Raw genomic sequence first — 20769 nt, forward strand, 5'->3', positions numbered from 1 at the left:
CTTTATGGGTAGACATATTTAATTTGGGCGTAAAGCACGACCATGAGAAATGACAGGAAGCTGATTTTGGCTCAGCTTGTCCTACAAGGACATTACTGAGAATTTGCCTAAAGTTCTACTCAGACTGACCAGCAGAACATTTATTATAGTGATGTGATACTGCACAGGAATTATTACGGAAACATTAGGTCTATTACAAACAAGGTTTTTGTGTCATTTGGCCTCTGAATCCCGGTACTTACTGTAGTTCTGCCTCAAGGATACATTTCAAATCCATTTTCCACTTTTAACTAGTGTATTAATCAAAATCACAAAAATGATTTCATAGCCAAGCCCGACATGATTCATTAAAAGCCTGCTGGAAAGGGAGAAGATTTTTTTCCCCCCACCACACACTGGTGGATATTAGCAACAGTCGCCAAAAGTGTAAAATTTCCCCCAATGGTTTTACACGTTTTATCACAGGCCAACACAAAGTTGTACAAAAGGGGAAAAAAATCATTAAAAAAATCAGTTTTTTTTATTTACAAATCAAGTTGGTCTATGATACAGCCACACTCCCAAGAGAAAGATTGAATTTTATTTTTATGAAACATGGCCAAATCTAGCAAATATTTATAGATGTATGAATCTCTTAAGCAAGGCTAAATTTACCGATGACTGCCTCAGAAAAGTAATAACCTCTTCTTCTAGTGTAATAACCTTATTGTAATAATACACTATATCTTTTCCAGAAAATGGCTTTGAGACAAACTGTTTGTGTTTGGACGCTTATTTTTCTTTCAAATCACGTTTCCCTTTTGTATGCAAGGCAAAGGCAACCCTAATAGCAACTACAGATCATGAGGTTGCAGCACAGCACCATCTAGTGTTCAGACAGTGTCCCTTCAGTGTTCAATGGGTTAGAAACGTCAGGTTTGTCCTCAGAGGTCAGAATTTCCCGACAGGCTGAAAGAGTTCGCTGAAAGCTACTCCTAATCAAATATGGCATTTTTATTTTCACAGCTTTTTGCAGCTGCGTCGTGAAATCAATTCAGACATATTTCACAGTAGCTTTGCGTATGGCAAGCCATTTTGGAAACTTAAATCCACAGTGTACTAAGAGACACCACATAGGTAAAAAAAAAAAAAAAAAAAAAAAAAACTCTTTCAAAAACATTTAAACTTCATTTTAACAAAATCGCACTGTAAAACAACCCCAAGCACTTAGCACACTGTTAGTCTTCCAATGGTGTAAATGTATTTGATTTAAACTATTTGAATTTAGAAAAATATTAGCATCATGGACCAGTTGATATGAAAGGAGATCGTTTGGCTGTAGCGTTTCCTGAACACTGATCACAGATCCTTCTGGTGAAGACGCCTCATCAGCATTCCTCTCAGATCAGATACAATGAACATTTCTTCACCATCTCTTTGACATCTGCCTTCTGGCAGATGCTCAGTACATCATGCCTCGACGTCACAGATCTTCATCCAGGAATTCTTCTGCTTTCTTTCATTCATCAGCATTCCCGATAAATAAAACCCTTCAAGCATCTTCAGTCACTGTTTCTCTGCGTCAGCAACACGACTTCTTCTCTTTCTCTGGTGGAACGTAGGGGCCCATGCTGACATTGATTGGTCGAGAGTTCTCTCTGAGGAGGATCCGAGGCATGCCGTTGTTCTCAACTTCATCCTGCTGGACGTTGAGGCCGTTACGAGACAGCAGCTCCCTGGCCATCATCAAGAAGGCTTCCTCCACATTCTGACTTTCCTGTAAAAGAGGAAATGCTTTAAATAATAATAATTAAAAAAATTCAACCTAAATTACAGAGTCTAAGTCATGTTTGTATGCATTACCTTGGCAGATGTTTCCAAAGCAGCGAGTATGCCTCTTTCTTTTGCCAGATTGCAGGCTTTCTCAAATGGAACCTCTCGTTCCTCCTCCAGGTCACATTTGTTACCTAAACGGAGACGGACATGAAGCCATATTGGCAGCACAGACAATCCTGCTGACGTTTGGGCTTGACAAGCATGTATGGTTCAAGATCAAGAACTCAAACAGCCTTTTGAAATCATTTTGTTATGCTATGTTCTCTTGCTTTTCCTTTCTTTTAGAGTAAACAGATACGGACCTTGGTGGCATGGTATATTTTTACCCAAGTGCATAAAAAGTAATAGGTCAAAATCAATCGATTTGCTCTGTACATGCATAGTGTCTTTATTTGCTACAAAAGTCAAAATCCAACTCACCTATTAGCACCAAGAGTACATTGGCAGCTCCATACAGCTCTACCTCCTTGATCCAATGGTCCACCGAATCAAAGGTGCAGCCTCGTGTGACGTCATAGGCAATCATGGCGCCATGAGCGCTACGATAATAACTCTGAGTGATGGTCCGAAACCTCTCCTGACCTGCTGTGTCCCACACCTGCATCTGTATCACACAGAAATAATGCGTCCAAGTGTAAGTTCACACTCATATACAGTAAGGCTTTCATGTGATAGAAAATAATCATGAAAAAACTTCATGTGGTTCATTCTGGCTCCTAATATTAGAGTAAATATGTAACAGGATCATTTTATTTTATTTTTTACAAAAAAGTCATTCATCTGGTGGTTTGAAATTTACATTAACACAATGCATATTGGGAAATCAATCAGCAATGCCTTTAAGCAAACAATTTTCACATTGATTTCACTACAAAGAGTTAAAATTATTGCAAAGTTTCACCATTTTGTCAAAGACAATTATGAGGACATTTCATTTAGGGTCCTCTCCCTAAATGAATTGTGTTTCATTTAGGGCGAGGACCGAACTTCCCAGAAATCTATGAACTCCCATTAGTGCCTGTGTGTGGGGGGCTGCCAAGGATGAAGGACAAAGCAACCTAACTCCCAAAAACAGGGACAGGAAGCAGAAAAAATTACAGAGAAGCTGGTGTTGGCACAGATTGCTGCTCCGGGAAGTTAGAAAATTACAATTTTTAAATTTGCCTAAATCATAGAGATTGTTTTGTGACAGTCTTGAGTCAGTTAAACCTCATCTTTCTTTACCCCGCAAAATGATGCAGAACTTTCATAGGTTCAAATTTTAGCCAACTAAAGCATTGAAAGACAGAGTCTGCCCATGTAATCCACCCAAGAAAATGTTATTTTCGTTTTTCAATTTTAACAGGAAATTTTTTTGTGCCATTGAAACCCAAAGCAATGTTGTCATAAAAAAAAAAAAATTGCTGGGAGCAAAGGGTCAAGAGTTAGTGTCATGAAAACCATTTAAGGAGATTTTTACTTTTGTGAGTGTGACTGAACGATGTTGGCAAACAAACATGAGACACTATGATTTAATTGTGTTTATTTTTTCCTTTTATTACGGTAACTTAAAGGAAGCCAAAAATAATAACCTGAAAATAATTGTGTGTTGATTTTTATGAGAGTGTTAGTGTTGCATGGCGTCAAACAGAAACAAACAAACCCAGACCCAAAATACGGGCCTGGGCTGAGTCCAGACCACTTTACCTGTCAAATGTAAATGATTGCAAGGACAGGAAGTGTCACACTAACTTCCTCTACCATATGGTAAACTGTCAGTGATGCAAAAGGACAATGCTCCTCACTATACAAGAAAAACTGTTGTAGAAATACTAAATATAACTTTATGCTGTACACAACTGTGAGGCAAATGTTGCTCCGGTTAAAATGTGTTACATAAATAAAGATTCAACAAAATATGTAATGCGCTTCTTGTCATCTGGGGTGTTATAGTTGCCTGATTTTGGAACTGGCGATGACCTTGTGACTTATTTATTATGGTCTGATCCATAAACTTTAACTGAAACCTTGTTCTTCCTTCTTTAATGAGTTTAATGATCACTACTGAGATAATGAGAAGTTTGAGGCCTTCAGGAAGCATACAAGGATATTGGAGATGTTGCTTTGAGTTTGTGAAAATTATCCCCAATAATGGGGCATTTGAGTTAATAATTTTATATGTAGACAATACGTGTAGCCTGTAAACTACAGAGGGCCTTAGCAACAAACCTGCCTAGGAGACGCCTGTTGGTTTCCCTGTGGAGAATCCCAAGCCCTTATAACATATCTCTGAGAATACTCCCCACGGATTTAGGAGACCTTTGTAGCATTGTAGCAACCAGCGTAGACTCAACGGGTCAGCCCCTTCCAATACACCACAACTTAGTGGAGACAAGTTATCATTTAATTCAGAGCAGCTAGACCTGAACTGAAGTTTCCAAATGTCTTCCGAAAGTAAATGCAGGTTTGACTAGTAGTCTAAGATGTATTTTAGTGGTGGAATAAAAACCTGATTGCTTTCCTTTGTACGTAGAATAAGGTTAAAAAAAAAGAAACATAGCAGTGTCAGCTGCAAAAACTACTTCACAGACATAGCCTCAGGCAGGAAGTAGCTGTTGGGGTTGAGCGAAGACAGACACATGAGCAGTCAAAAATAATGACTCATGTGAACAGCAAGATCTTGGCAGTTCATGTATATTTCAACTTATTAGAACCTTAAGGGGGAGTGATTGCAGAGTGACATTTGTAGAAGGTGAATCGAAACTAATTTGTATGGAATGCAATGCAATGCATCCAGATGTCTCAAATTTAAGACCCTCAAACTCATTAATTTATGTTGACTTGCCATATTCCACCTGTTTTGCCACATAGTTGTTAAATAAAAATATTGCTCTATTGGTACACCAACATGCTTTTTGATGTTGAAAATGTTTTGTTTGCAATGATAAGATCACATTTTTAAATATGGAAAACACTCCCAAATTTTCATCACAGATTGCCTTGTCTACACATGCAAATACATTGTGAAAGTATTCATCCTTTTTAAACTTAATGAATTAGTACTAAATGTAAGTGATAGATCATACAAAGCAATGTAAAATGTAAAGTGGGAGGAACATAATCAGTGTTTTTTTCAACCTTTTTACACTTTTTACCTGAAAAGACAGGTGTGGATTTGTATTCAGCCTAATATACCTAAACATTACAAAGTTTGTCAAAAGTCATGAAGGGGACACAGCAGCATGTATAGTTATGCGCTGGCCACATCACACTGAACACATTATCCCCATTGTGAGACATGGTGCAGGCGGTATTGTGCTGTGTGGATTTTTTAGGAAAGTTGATCTAACACATAAAATCTCAATGAGACACGTTGAACAATAGCAACATTTGAAAAGAACACTATGAAACGGTATGTTTTTTGTATTTTTTTTGTATGCAAAACCAATGAAAGTTTCTAAAATTAACAACTTCCTTTTCAAGAGCAAGAGCAGGACATGAGTGATCAGTCCAAGATCTACTTGTGCCATTACAAAGGCACAAAAGGAGGAACCTGATGGACCGGTTCTTCATACCAGCAGCCTGTCGGGCTTGTTTTGGACCGAGTCAAACTGCCACTGCCACTTGCTGTTCTGTCACTGAGGAAACTCCTTAGAAAAAGAGGTCTCCTAAATGTGGAGCCCAGGGAAAATGAATTTGGGAGCTGTTCGTTTAAATTTTAAAAATTGTTTTAACTAACAAAACTACCCCCAAAATAGAATCTCTACTTTCCATTATAGCTCACATGTGTCTTACTGACATATTTCAGCACTACTGAGTCTTATGCCGATATAATTTTCAGAGTTATACTCCTTAATTGAATGTCTCCTGTATGTCTAAAACACACATTATGAGGAAAGCTTACCTTTACTTTCTTTCCTTCAATATCCACCGTCCTCACTGTAAAATCCACTCCGATGGTGTTCTGCTGCTTGTCAGAGAAAACCCCTGACTTAAAGTTCTGGAGCACGCAGGTCTTCCCCACATTGGTGTCCCCAATGAGGATGATCTTAAACAGGAAATCAAAAGTGTCATCGTGTTCAGGTGGCGGTGCCTGCATGGTGGAAGTACAGTGGCGTGTGTGTGTGTGTGTGTGTGTCGTTTTCAGTGTGAGTAGAGCAAATGATCCCTCCTTTAGCTGAACTGTGGATCTCTTGGAATGTTTGACCTTTGGTAGCTGAAAGGTGGTGAGTTGTCTTTACGGTTGAATCGAGGCATAAAAATGAGCCCAAAATGATGCTTAAAAAAAAAAAATGTTCCAAACAGCAACAGCTAAGGAGAATATTTATCACCAAATTAGTTTGTGGTTAATATAACAGAAGCATCAGAAATCAATGCTTCTATGTATATGTTGTTTCCTGTCCAGTAATGCATTCTTCCTCTTTAGTTTTCCCAGAAAGTTTAGTATGTCCTTCCTCTCTTGTGCTCTTTCAGCGGGACAAAAACGGTCTCAGTTCAGCTTCTCCTTTTAGCTCCTTCTCAGGTGTTGACCCACTTTACTGCCCACGGCAACAAATGACATAAAAATCCATCCCATGCTTTAAGTCCTTGTAAAACGGGTTCCAGTAATCCCCCCCAAAAAATATGAATAAAAATTTAAAAAAGCTTCCTTTTAGTAATAGTTTAAAGATGTGTCTCTTTATAGCAGTCTGCAGTCCCAGGTACTTACTTACGCTCTCTTACACACATAAACATTCGTTTACAGTTCCTCCCACCGAGTTTCTCCCATCCGTTTTTCCTGTTCTTCCTCACCTGAGTCCTGCCCTCTTCACATCACTTGTGGTAACAATAGAAACCTGCCCCACCTGTTCTCTCTACCCAGCCAAGCCTCATACCTAATGATGCACTATGGGAAATGAAGTCAGTTGGCAGTGAACTTACTCAACCCCCTCGTCCTTTCAGGATTGTTGCAGTAGCGTACAGCACCACCTCTTAGCAACTTGTTTTACGGTTAACTTCTGAGGCAATGAGTCAACTGGAGTGGTTTAGGAAATGGCACTTCAAATGTGGGTAGATCTAAAAGTTAAATTCCAACCATATTTTATCATTTATTTGATGAGTTAATTACCAAATCTTTTTGCTGATTTGAATTGTCCTTATTGATAAAAAGAAACAAAATCCAAAGCTTCACGTGTTACTGAAACAGTTACTAATAGTAATAGTACACCATTTCCAGTAACATTTTAAAGGTAACGTATCAGTGCTGCACTACAGTCCTGACCCTTCCTTTGTTTTTTAAGGTTTTTCTAATAAGATGCTAATAAGGCTCTTCTACAGAGATCCTGGGTGCAGACATTAACCTTGTATTGCTTTGTTTTGCTTTTCTTTGTACCCCGACCCAGTGCCTTTGTGTTTTTTTTTTTCTGTCACTCCTCCCTCTCCTCTCAACCCAAAGCCAGTTGTTTCAGATTGCCTGGTTCTGCTGTAGCCTTCTCTTGTTAAAAGGGAGTGGTACCTCTCCACTGTTGCCACATGCTTGCTTCGGGTGGATTCAGTATTGGACAACCTGAACGACCTTTTACCAACTAGAATGAAATAGTCAGCCAGATTTGATTGTGATGTGATATAATTTTGATTGGACTGCTAAATAAATAAACTGAGCTAAGTTGTTAATTTATCTATTCCTTACTAGCAATTCCAAAACAAGTATTTTAACATAAACATGTTTAACCTGTAATTACATTGGAATAAAGAGTCATATTTAAAGAATGTTACAACCAGTGTGATTGGGCTTATTTGAACTACTTACAAAATTCTGCGATGGGTTTTACTCCAAATTATATCTATCAATTTTAAGATTTCCCTGAGATTTATTGGAGAAGAAAGAAAGCACTGGACCACACTCACGGAATACAAAGTGATAGTGGATTATGACTCACATACCAGTGGAAGCTTGGTTTCTTGGTCTGAATGTATAAACATTGCTGGCGTTGAAGATTTTTAAAGTAAAAGACACAGCCAGAAGTGGTGCGGGGATGAAAAGAAAGCCATAAAATTTATTAGAGTTCCAATATTACATTTAATTTATAATAAGTACGGGGTTTTTGTAAAACATCCAGGACAGATCATTTACAATTTGCCATATTTTTTGATGATTTTCTTTCAGGAGAATAAACTATTTTGAATTCAAAACATTTCAGATAAATGATATTTTATAGGATTAAATCATATCTAAAGCTTAAAAAGCAATTTAAAGTAGATTTCAGTTACTTGACATGTCTATAATCCTAGTTACAGCCTTGCTAATGCGCTTTTATAATAACCGGGCTGTTCATAACCACTAGACTTCTTATTTCCTACACTTTCCGGACGCCACCTGAAGGCAGCACGGAGCCAGCATCCAGCACATCGCAGTGACGTCCTGTGCGGATGCGGACGACAGATGCCCTTACAGTCTCCACCGCAAGCTTCTTTCTGTTTTCTTCTTATGTAAAAAGGGGCAGGGGGGCGTTTTAAAGCCTGGAAGAGTCACCAGCGAGAATGCAGAAGAGCTCAGTGGTCGTGGTGGCGGATAAAACGAGCCTGAAAAGGCCGTTTATTTTCGCTAACGCTGTACATATGGTGAGTGCATTCCAGCGGCTATGAATGGACCCGAACAGGCCTGTTTGGTGTCTTCTTAAAATGTATAAATTCATGTTTTTTTGTCTGACATAAATACTACTGTTATATTAATAAATTATAAATTTGAAGGGGGTAATGTTTGTCACACGAGTTACATGCAAGCAGGTCGATCTTTTGATTGGTTGGGTTTTTACTGTTTTTCTTCTTTTCTAAATAAGTCGCTGCTCCTTTAAGAAGTAACAGCAGTGGGTTCAAGGAAACATAACTTTGAAGGATTTAAAATATAAGCTGTAATGTGTAATTTCAGATGTCAGAAACCTGAATTAAACCTGCTTTAAATGATCTAAAAGCAAAAGTAATTAAAAAAAATAAATAAATGTTTATGTTTTTTCTAGGCTTTGTGTTTCTTCATGTTGAGGATGACTGTTATTTGGCATAGGGACCTCATACAAACTGGCAAGGTAAGATATACTTATGATGTTTTTGCTAAAATTATATGTATGTATGTAGCTTTTAAGCAAACATACGTTTTCTGAGGGTTGAAAAAAGCTAACAAGGCAGGTGAGGAATTATTAATGAAATCCAAATGCAAAATGGAAGCAATATTTCTATTTTGTCCCACTGGAATAACTATTTGAGAGGAAGATGTTGAGTTGTCTTCAAAACCTAGGTTATGAAGCTTCATCATGCTATATAAATACTGCACCTGTTCAGGTCAAAATAGTAGACATTTACATAATAAACTCCATCTCTAGGGGATTTTACCTGACACACTAACCTGAAAAGGGAAGTTTAAAAGGGAAGTAGTACATTTTCAACATGTTTTAATTTTCTACCGAGTGAAAATTTAAAAGTGTGGCAAGAAGAAAGCAATGGTTAATCAAAAACCATAAGTTCCATTTCCAAAGACAACCAAAGACCGTAAACCAAAGATGAGGTTCAAAAATACTTACTTGTAAAAACAATTTGTAACCATACATCATTTTCCTTGGAAAACAATGACATTTAGTGTTGCAATGTGACAAAACGCAAATATATTTGTGCAGTATGAACATTTTGCAAGACACTGAAATGCACTTTTATTTTTGTCTTCAGATGGTTCCCAGTATTTCTGTAGCAATGATGTATGTGATCGAGGTTGGCTGCCTGCTGCTGTCTGTGCTCGGTGTGTTTGGGGCCTGCAAAGGGAAGAGATGGTGTTTGATTCTGGTAAAAAAAAAAATTAAAAACGCCTTTTGTGTTTTTGAATTTCTGTTTGTGAAGGAATAATTGTTGTATTCAACGGCCTGTGTGTCTGTGTGCAGTACGCAGCCGGGATGGCGGCGGCCAGTCAAACAATAATTATCCGAACGGCACTGAGTTACCAAGATGTTTATGAGGTACGACGTTTAAATCCCACGTGTTCTCATATTTTGCAAACATTTTCTTCAGAGCTCTGTCTGTCTTCAGAAACGTGTTGTCCGTGAGGAGTCCAAGCTGCTGACCATGATGCCGCTCACTGCGCCGAACAAAGCCAACAGGACGTTGCTACATAATATCCAAGAGGAAGTAAGCCAGAGAATTTATAGTTTAATAATCATTTTATATTTTCTTTAACATTTCTGTGAAACTTGGGTCTAATAAGAACACTAGCTCCACATGAATTGAGGCCTCCAGTAAAAATCTGTTTCAAAAATTTATAATGAATTAATCTTTTATTAGACAGACTTTTTTAAAATTCCACCTCTTATTATGCGTCTAACTTTATCAGTAGTTTTCAAGAAAACTCTTAATAAAGTTATCAACCCACTTAAACAGTTAATATAAGATAAATCAATCTAATGGATTCTTGTAAATTCTGCTTACTTTTTCAGGTCACTATAATAAATAGAAATATTTTAGTAATTAACGTCTTCTGGTTTTGTTTTTTACAGAAAGTTATTTTAAATGTAGATTACTGATATTGACGTCTCTCTTTTTAAAGGCAAAGCTAAAGGAACAGCAGCGTCACTAAAACAGAGTAGCTGAACTTTAAATAATTTTGCTATCGCCACCCAGTGGTGACAAGAACTTACTGCACCTCTGGTGGAAAGCCACCCACTCACGTTCTCATTTAACTTTAATATAACCTCACATGCCGATGCTAGAAGCCTTGGTGTTGTTTCATTTAGAGATCCCAGAAAGTGAGTTGTTAGTTGGCTAAAACTTTGCTTTCTTGTTAAATCCTTTGCACAAGTTGTTAATTAAGTAGCTCCGTTTTATGTTCAAACGTAATCCGGTTCGTGTCCGTTCCAGTTGGAATGCTGCGGTCTCATTGAAGGGTACAAGGACTGGGGTGCATCCATCCCCGCCTCCTGCAACTGTCACTATCCAGGAAAATGTGTGAGTACTCCCCACCTTTTAAATGATTAGCAACATAATCACAATTATTTCATGTATTTTGGTCATCACGTTGTAAAATTAATATGGTTACAAAAACAAAAGCACACAGTTTTTGGTCTTTTGGTGTAATATTAAAAATGAAGACTAAGAGAATTAGGCTTGAGAATTATAACAATATTACAACTTTTCGTTAAGGTGAGTTTTCTACACAACAAAAAGGACATTTTCAGCTTTCTTTCATAGTACTCCTCTAAAAACAAAATACTTTGACTACACCTGCAAATATAGACTTCTGCATGAACTCTATACAGTGTAAAAAAAAAAAAAAAACACAAGAAAGTGGCACCATGCTGCAGCTTAAGACGTAAACAGACTCTACCTGCTGAGCAGTTGATTTACATTTAAAATGATAAGAAAAACAATTAAAGGAGGATTTGAAATTTAGCATTTTTCATTTTATAACCAAGCTTAATCTTTGGTCTTTCAACCAGGTTCGACTACGGGGCAGCGCCACCATCGGGGCACCGAAGAACCAGTATGTTTATCGAGAGGTAAAATCCAACACAGACACAGTTTCATAGATACCTTCATCAATTCTGTAAGTGTTTGGTGTTATCCCAGAAGTTACTATCGCTTTTAAAGGTGTCAGACAAATCTTACGTCTTAATAGAAGGGGCTGCTAATGCAAGAGTGATGAAAATATGACACAGGGAACGATAAAAATAAAAAATCAAGCCTTACAAATATAGTGTGGAGCTGAATTTCTGAAGAATAAGTACTAGAGATGATGATTGCAAATTCACTACAGGTATGCTGATTAGCAACTGAAGCCAGGTGTAAAACCCATGAAACAGGAAGTAGGTCTAACTGATTCCACAATAGGGAAATCTTAACAAAATAAAACAAGAAGTTAATCAAATGCTGTTTCTATGCGACAGAAAATCTTCAACACAACCAGAGACGGAAGCCATTTATACTGACAATGCCCAAAAGGATGCATATGGCAGCGCTACAACAATCTTAATATGTCGGTAGAAGGCAGGATGTATCAAAGCTCCACACCAAAATAAAGCAAAAAAAGGCTGACAATAATGATCTCAGGAGGCCTAAAAGCAACCACTTAGATTTTTTTCGATTAGATAAATGATCGATTTACATCAGCCCACATGCTGCTACTCATTCCAGGATGCTTTGGCCTCATCCAGTTCCACGCTGTCTTCTCCTTTATGCCTTTCCTCTAACATTTAAGTGACCGTTGATCAAAAAGAGGAACAAGCTGGCCGTTTCCCGCTGACCTTTGCTGTCGCTCTGTAAACAGATTTTTGAGTGCGGCGTGACAAACACTCTTGTCAGGTGCAGCTAATAAAGCCAGCGAGTGAACTTCAGTAGGTGTAATTGGACACAGTGGAAAACAACATTAACAACACCCAGATCAATATCCTGTTTACGCCTGCTGCTTTGAGCCTTTCATGTTGCCGTGCTGTTTCATCCCGCAGCCTTGCCTACCGATTTATCTCTCTGAATTGAAGTTGGCCTTCTCCTTGGTGATGGCTATACAGTTTGGGAGCGGAGTATTCTGGGTAAAGCTTTTACTTGATCACATTCACATCAAACTTCCACTGCCTTGCTCAGCGCTTAGCGAGTAGCTGCTTGAATCTTACGCGTCGTTTGGTTGCGTTCTGCTTCTGTTCTCAGATCATCCTACTCGCCATGAGCATCAAACTGATGGGACAGATCAAGAGGAAACAGGAGTTTATAGCTCTCCTCCAGTCCAACAGATATGTTCCCGGTGCTTTCTAGCGCAGCAGTACGTTTTAAAACACACACTTACCAACTCCTACAAGCATACATGGTTTGAATTGGCACATGGAGCTGCATACCATAACCAGGCTATCATGTGCTGTAGCAATATATGTTATGATTTTATACATGTTACTGCATGTAACTGATGTTTGAAAGTGATCTACATGGTTAGATTAATATTATAATATTACTGTTTGAAGCCTTACTGCTGTAAAACAAAGCAATTTTACTTGTATTTACATGATATTCACACTTTTACATGCTTCCATCATATAGAAGATTGTGCTTTCAAAGAATATTTTGTCAAGTAAGTTGTTTTTCTGGTGCTTTTTTTCCCCCCCCATGGGACATGTAAGGATGTCCCTTAATATTTTTTTAAGTTCAATATGCACATAACTACCTTTTTTTTTACTTCACGTGTTCAAAAAGGGTTTGAAATTGAGCTATTCTATTGATTATTTTCTCATTTTCTGTGTTCCAACCTTCCGAGATTACTTCAGTATTTCTAACGTGTTGGGTGGTTCAGTAGCGCAGTAGGCACTGCTCGTTACAAAAACTGGGATTCAAAACTGTAAAAGTAGGACTGCGGCTTTCTGCGCTCTGCTGACTTAAAATGATGTTTGGTGAAGAAAGGTGTATTTTAAATGTACTTAGCTGCTTGAAAACCCTTTGGAAATCCTGTAATCTGTTGATTCATAAACTCTACAGCTCTAAAACGTGATCATAAGTGCTCTCTAAGGAGAACCTTTCTTCAAAGCCGTTATGCTATAGGTAGATATGCCAAACAGGAAGTGAGGTTAAGGTGTTAATCAAGCACAAACATGCCCTGTATTATTTGCTTCGTGTGACTCTGAAGAAAGTCACGACTTTGTTTAAGTCCAATTTCTTAAAAACATGTTTTTTTAATCAATATGTATCAACATTCTGGAAAAATGTGGAAAAGTATGGCAGGATTTTCCTAGTTAGAGAAAGCATTGAATTAGAAACCAGAACGGAAAAACGCATTTTGAGGCTAGTCCACCTAAAATCTTTGTCCATTCATATGTTCATCCAGCCAAACCTCAATCTGTCATCCCCAGGGCATGATAATGGAAAAATGTGGAAAAGTATGGCAGGATTTTCCTAGTTAGAGAAAGCATTGAATTAGAAACCAGAACGGAAAAACGCATTTTGAGGCTAGTCCACCTAAAATCTTTGTCCATTCATATGTTCATCCAGCCAAACCTCAATCTGTCATCCCCAGGGCATGATAATGCTATCCATCCATCTACTCATCCATTATCTAATTACTTATCTGTTTGTGTTGTTGCCTCCTCCTTCTCTTCCTTATAATCCTTTTTTTTTTTTTTTTTTGCGGGTTAGGTTTTTAGGATATGCCTGACCCCTGTTTAAATATTTTTCATATATTCAGCGAACTGGGCTAAAAAGGAAGGACATTTGGGCTGGAAAAATATAGATTTTTGCCATGAAAAATGTGTATTAACCATATACTTACTATATAATATATTATCTCAATCCAGTTGATTCAAAGGCTATCTAGCATTTTGTCGAAAACACTGCAGTATTTTTTCCCCCCACAAAAAGGTCTAGAGGGCACTGCAGAAACATTAGAATGAAAAAGATGCTTTACTGAAAATGGCAGATTTCCTTTACTAAAATTAAAACGACAGCAAAACTCTAATTTAATTATTCATCTATGTTGTCAGGGTTTGTCAACAGAAATCTTATCTGTCAATTAGTTGTTTAGGCTTTCCAAAAAAAAAAAAAAAAAAGCCTACTGAAATGCGTTTTGTCAATTTTAATGGAGCAGCAAGAAAATCGAAACCAACAAATTTACATTGGCTGATTTTGATCAACTACTAAAAATAAAATCTGATTTCTTTTTTTTTTTTTCATATTCAGTGCATACCTGAAAATATTAGGAACTTCTGCCATCTTCAGTCTATAAAGAACTACCTCTATCAAAGAACCAGGACTAGATTTGCTCATGTGTTTAATCCCTAATGTGAATCAGTAAGCCTGGTCTTAAATAATAATTAAAAAAAAGAATCGGTATTGAACAGTAAAAGCCCGATTGGTGCATCTCAAGCAGCTTTCAACAACCTCACTGTATACAAAAAATCGTGCCCTTGTATTATATGCAAATTTTTTTTTTTTTAATAGAAATTAGATGAACATTACATAAAACTTCCACATGTACACACAATGCACTTTCTGTCTTTTCTTTCTCCATTTGTTTCACTGTTTGTGGATTGAAAATAGACTCTAACTTAACATGCCCTCTGCAATAGTTATGTTAAAGATGATTTTTTTTTTTTTTGTCCCCTAAGCACACATGAAACTGCATTAGAGTGAACAATAATCGTTGGAAACTACTAATATTTATAAGCTTCTTTCAGCACTTTTTTTTTTAAAAACAGTGTTTACAAATGCTTCTATTGAATATAATCAAGTATTTCTTGCATATATAATCAGGTTAGACCAACAGAATGAGGCACATTTCTCATTGAATGTCTTGACCTCTTGTTATGCACATTGTATATAACTGAAATGTTGTCATTGCAGGTTTTTTTTTTTGTTGAAAAAGCACATTAAATGAGTGAATGATGTTTGATCAGATTAACACGGCTGAAGAGATGTCTTGGTTTTTGTTGCACATGGAGTAGAAATGCAGTTAGACCGTCTTTTGATTTGGAAAAAAAAGAAATGCTGACCTGCACCGAGGTTCTAGAGAGATTCTTGTTGGGAAATAAGTCATCAGCTTTCTAGCAGAAATTCCACTGGAGACTTTTGAACAACTCACCACCATAAGTATTGATTTTTCTGCACGAGCTACCTGCAGTAAGAGGTTAAACATTTTGAAATGAAATTCATCTACCTGTGCACTTAAACCATAAATGCCTGATATGCAGTACATTGTTTAAAGTTATGGCAACTTTATTTATGCAGTCACTGTTTTTTTTTTATTTATTATTATTATTTATTTACAATGTGAACCTTAAATAATGTTCTGTAAATAGTAGGAATAAAAATTTGATTTGTGATTTTCGCTTAAAATTTGTTGTGGTGTGATTTATTACGACTTTAACATTTGTGCTCATACGTGTGTTACACGTAGTTACCGACTGTTTAAAGGTTGGCTTTTTTTAAAAAACATATATATATATACAATGTGGAGGAGGAAAAACATGTATTCACAAAATAAATGGTGTGATTTTTTTATTTAATCAATATAAAAGCTTGAAAAAGGAGATGAAAAATGTGAAGTCACATCATTCCCAACCAGTATTATGAAAAAAGATAAATCAAAGTTTATAACATTGTACGTGTTGTAGTATTTAAGTTCCAGAGGAACAATATGTATAACATGTATGGCTCAGTTAAAATATTTAAAAGTTTTTGGGGGGTTTTTGAGACACAAACACACACACAGTGTGACGTTTTCCAAGGAACAAAGGTGGTCCTCCAGCATGAGGACCCCTAGTGGTCAGTGGAGGAAACAGTCCTGAACGTAGAACTTTCATCCAACCAACAGTTTATTTTCATTGGTTTGTGTCTTTTTTATTATTTGAATTTGTTTTTTGTTTTTTTTTAAAATCATGTTACACATAAGCATCAAAATGAACAGAAATAAATACAAATATATTACCGTGTATCGCCCGACTGTGTGATGAAATTAGACGCACAAATTATTCACTTTTAATGAGTCACCTGTAAGTTAAAGACATCAACAAAAGATTTAAAAAAAATAATAAAAAAGTACAAACCAAACCTCTCTAAACGCAAAGACGGTTTCCAGAAGCCTCCCCACTGATTATAGATAGATAGATAGATAGCATTTATTGTCATTGAACAGAATTCAACGAAATTTCCATTGCATTATAAAGTTGCACTGATAAATGCTAACATTGTTGTCCCGATATTTGGGAATCGCAAAAGAAAAACAGAATTATTCGGTTTTCAAAGACGGTTCCTGAGCATCGTTGAGAATGTCATAACTCCCTGCCTTGGCCTCCCGACTGTACACCACGTTTGGAGTATCCACCTTTTTATTCAGCTGACACAGAACTGCAATGCACAGCCCGACTGACAGTAACTATGGAAACATGGGAGAAAGACAGTTCTTTACTTTGCGGTGCTTTTTATTTACTAGTCTTTGCCATCTTTGAAAGTAGCAGAAGGGGGCAGCAGAATAAAATAACATAAATAAAAGCCTTAGCAGCTACATGACTTGCAACAATTTCATCTGTTTACAGATGTACATCACGTAGAAATGAAAATGAGCATAGTACTTACCCAGAGCAATGTTTTTGCCAACGTTATGCCAATGAATATGGAAACATGGCTCATCTCAAGTTGAATTAAGACTGGAAGACATGGCTGGGAAGGGGGAAAGATTGGTCAGTACAACTTGCCATGTAGCTTTTAGAGGACGCAAGTGTTGAAGCCTTAATATATGACTTGTAAGAAAATCTCATGAATTACTGGTAAAAAAAAAAAAAAGGAAAGAAACAGACAAAACTGAATCTTGAGACGAAGTTCTTCTTACTCCTGAATATACAGAAACCATAACTTGGAAATACAGCAGGCAAAGATTTTGATTGTTACCTTGGCATAAATCCTGATGGGCTTGACATTCGAAGAATTCAGTCCAGAATCGTTGCGCATAGATCCATGAGTATCAACCTACAACACGGAGACATGAATGATGAAATAAATCATTTCTTATGACAGTTTGAAATCTTACCATATATTAGACATAAGTAGTGCTACTGTAAGCTTAACAAAAATAATATTCTGACAGAAAGAATCTGACGACAAATAGATAGCACATCATAAGGACAACGCTAGTGGACCAAGAAATATCAAACTCATTCATCTCACTGCATGTTTCTCAATCACCAGTTTCTGTTATTGATTAGCAAAAAAAAAAAATGGATGAACAGTCTATGTTGAAGCTCTTCAAATCAATTGAAACTAGGATGTAAATACTTGCTAACCAGCCAAAGCTGCCATGTCCAAGCTGAGTTTTTTGCTGCCTAAAGGAATGTTAAGTTGCACAAAATTCGAGACCAAACTTCAGCTTTAGGAGAGAACAAACACAGCTTTAATTCACATTTGCAAATGGAGAAAACATACAAAGCTCACATCTCAGTGAGAATCGGATGAGTTCTGACTTGGGGCTGAACGTCCCCTCATCTACATAGGATGCATCACACATTACGTAGCCACACCCCCTGGCAAAAATCTATAAGTTACTTATCTGTAAGTTTCAGTTGAGCAGGGTTGCATACACATTCACAGCTCAACTCTGGCCATATTCTCTGTGTTTCTTGTGGATAAGACACCCTTTTAGGTTTATCTAACGAAGCATAGTAGATAACTTCTACTTTCTTTCGGTGTCCAAGTAGGCGTTTATCCAAAAAAGGCCTCTCTGCTGAGGGCTAAACAGATACTAGTAACTGAACTTCTACAAAATAGGCTTATCACCTTAGCCATGTCTAACCTCTCTAACCGCTGAACACCCTGTTCTTCACTTATTCGAGGAGGGTCAGAAGAGCATATGTTCTGCTGAGCTGCAACTGAGTGCAAACCTTTAATAAAAACATCATAAAGTGTACATTCAAATTTAATTAAACATTGTTAATACATTTTTCCTTCACGGGAATACAAACTGTTTTTCTTTTAACGCCGACAGTGAAGTCGATTTCCTACAAAAGGACTAAGAACAGACAAGCACTCACGCATTCATCAGAGGAGTCTATGTCACACTGGCATGATTCGGGAATGTTGTTTTCCCAGTCCTCGAGACTTGTTAACCCACAACAGTGAAACTGAGAAGAAAGTTAAGAAAACAAAATATATTATTTTCTTCAGATTTAGAAAATGTAACTAAACATGTTTAACTCATGGTGTAGTGCTTCGTTATCTTAAAACCCCAGAAACAGCAAGCAGGTTGTCGCACAGTGTCTAAACCCCATTTATCAATGAAATGTATGATGAATATCCTGCATACATCCTGCTGTACCTTTCTCTAAAAATTAAGCAAAGGGTGTGAATACTTACATAAATGGAATTTCTTGGGTTTCTATTTTTAATAAATGTGCAGAAATGCGTCATTTTGGGGTATTTATATACTTTTGAAGAACGAGATTAATTTAATCCCATTTGTATTTAGTAATGAAGTGTCCTAGTCAAAGGGGGGAGCACTGTAACCATAGCAGTGGAGTGAATTCTGTCTAATGAGCCATTATTAATAGGTGTCACAATTCCAAGCAATACAGATATCAAAAAGAAAGAACAATTGAAAATGACCAATGATTAATTTATTTACTTGGTGAAAAACTCAAATTGGGTTACTTACCTCACTCTGTGTATAGTCGAATTCCAATAATTCACTCTCACTTAAATTTGAGAGAGGCAACAAGCTGAGGTATTTATTCTTCACCATAAGTTCCATCTAGTCAACATAAAAAAAAACAGGACTGAAATAAGAGAGAGGTAGATAGATATCGAGTCACACTGAGAGTCGTATTGCGATTTACTACCGACTATTCAGCAGATGAAGCTTCAAACTGAGAATGCAGATAGCAGTACCTGTTGATATGCAAATGGAAGGGATATTTCAAGAACGATGAAGAACAGACATCCCAGGATCATTCCGACTGCAAACTGGCAAACACACAGTGGCATCACATAATGGAAGATTGTTGTCGTCACTAAAAAGCATTCCCTTTTTTTGTTTTTGTTTGTGTTTTACCTACCACTATCAGAGCCCACTTTTTCTCCTTCCAGACACCAAACCCGCCAATGATGGCAAAGAGGAGAGGGATGACAGAAACCCCATACAAGGAATATATCCCCTTGAAAATATGGACATCCTGTAGATGAAACATGTCAACATATTCTGAACAGTGGAAAATCTGCTTTTGGCGCACTTATGATGCATTCGATTAGTACCTCAAGTACCTCTGTACCTCAACTCGGATTCAAGAAAATCAATAGGATTTTCTAATTGTTGCACCAACTTTTATCCGCCAATCATGTTGATAATGTGTTTCTTTTCTTTTTAGGTGTTCGGACACTAAAGGAACAATAGTGGCAATAGTTCACATCAGCAACTTTCAGTATGTTTAACATGCATAACCATATTAGATATTGGACCTAGGAGTGTTCTGCAATCTCCGATATCAGGTGGGAACCTTCTTGTTGTCATGACTGAGAATTATTCAAATAATCCAACACCCCAAAAGGTGCAATAAAAAACAGCCAATTGTTAACAGTTGAATTTAGCAAAAGCTAGAATTTGTTGCTAGATTATTCACACATTCATTTTAAGACATAAAAAACAAATTTAGCTTCAAATTTGTTTGATTTTCTGCATGCGTGTTACCTCCTCGTCCAGAAGCATTCCATGACTGAAGACGGTTATTCCTAAGGTGAGGACAGCGGTTATCTATAACAACAACACCACACACATACACACACACACAAAGAATTGGAATGAATTGTTTTGGGAGACATGATTTATTTTAAATCTTCGCATTCATTTCTTTTGTTTCAGCATTTTTGTCACTTTTAAGTGTTTTAGATCATCAAACAAATTTCAATATCCGATAAAAAGATATGCCTGCTGCATACATAAGACAATCCAAGTAAATTGAAAATCCAAATAATACAATAAAAGATACAGAAATCTCCACTGGGTCTTACAGTAGATTTTGTCAGCAAAGGAAAAAGAATTGTTAGTAAATAGAAAAGACTTACCGCTATCACACTTATCGTGCAGACGTAACTCCGTTTCAGCAAAACGTTGACTTTCCCCATCTTCCTTTTGCAACCTTCTCCTCCCAAAAGAGAGCTTGAAATGAGTTCAACTTCCACTCGGACAGCTTGTTCTCGTTGGAGAAATGGAAGGCTGGGCCAAAGGGAGGAGACTTGAAAGGAAGTCATTGTGTTTCGTTATTGCAAAATATTCTCCCCCATTTGGGACAAAGATTTCTCTGGAACTCAAACAGATGGCGAACATCCGGGAAGATGGATGTTTTCGACCACGGCACAAAAAGACGTCACTGTTGTCTTCGTGACTCACGACGCTTCATTTACTGAACCATCAACAAGATCTTGGCGTACATTTTTTTATGTTTTTCTCTTGAAGGAATTGCGTGGTGCAGAATACAATGTGGACAGAGCGAATGGGAGTTCTATTGG

The 20769-nt window shown here is 37.1% G+C and overlaps 3 protein-coding genes across 4 annotated transcripts; 1 reads left to right on the plus strand and 2 right to left on the minus strand.

Moving 5' to 3' along the window:
• Positions 1–125: 125 nt before the first annotated feature.
• LOC116737057 (ras-related protein Rab-19-like) lies at positions 126–7154 on the minus strand. Its single transcript, XM_032590012.1, has 4 exons — positions 5699–7154; positions 2236–2419; positions 1843–1946; positions 126–1756 (listed from the first exon to the last, which is right to left on the minus strand). The coding sequence occupies exons 1-4, from the start codon at positions 5891–5893 to the stop codon at positions 1562–1564; spliced, it is 678 nt and encodes a 225-aa protein (XP_032445903.1). The 5' UTR covers positions 5894–7154; the 3' UTR covers positions 126–1561.
• A 1121-nt stretch (positions 7155–8275) lies between these two features.
• On the plus strand, positions 8276–12580 carry LOC116737056 (tetraspanin-8-like). The gene is made up of 9 exons (XM_032590011.1): positions 8276–8394; positions 8790–8855; positions 9490–9603; positions 9699–9773; positions 9844–9942; positions 10669–10755; positions 11247–11306; positions 12252–12335; positions 12451–12580. The coding sequence occupies exons 1-9, from the start codon at positions 8314–8316 to the stop codon at positions 12553–12555; spliced, it is 771 nt and encodes a 256-aa protein (XP_032445902.1). The 5' UTR covers positions 8276–8313; the 3' UTR covers positions 12556–12580.
• A 2391-nt stretch (positions 12581–14971) lies between these two features.
• Positions 14972–20459, minus strand: LOC116737055 (tetraspanin-3-like). 2 transcript variants are annotated; one of them, XR_004342726.1, is made up of 10 exons: positions 20326–20459; positions 19952–20014; positions 19323–19439; positions 19156–19230; positions 18923–19018; positions 18303–18392; positions 17167–17244; positions 16855–16938; positions 16443–16654; positions 14972–16377 (listed from the first exon to the last, which is right to left on the minus strand). XR_004342726.1 is itself a non-coding variant. In XM_032590010.1 (9 exons), exons 1-9 carry the CDS (start codon positions 20383–20385, stop codon positions 16508–16510), a joined length of 810 nt encoding a protein of 269 aa, XP_032445901.1. In that variant the 5' UTR covers positions 20386–20459; the 3' UTR covers positions 16382–16507. The 2 variants fall into 2 exon arrangements, 1 of the variants encoding a protein (XP_032445901.1); XM_032590010.1 differs by lacking the exon at positions 14972–16377 and having other exon boundaries at positions 16382–16654.
• Between the last annotated feature and the right edge of the window lie 310 nt (positions 20460–20769).

This window comes from Xiphophorus hellerii, chromosome 17, assembly GCF_003331165.1.
Source record: "Xiphophorus hellerii strain 12219 chromosome 17, Xiphophorus_hellerii-4.1, whole genome shotgun sequence".
Classification (NCBI taxonomy): Eukaryota; Metazoa; Chordata; class Actinopteri; order Cyprinodontiformes; family Poeciliidae; genus Xiphophorus; species Xiphophorus hellerii.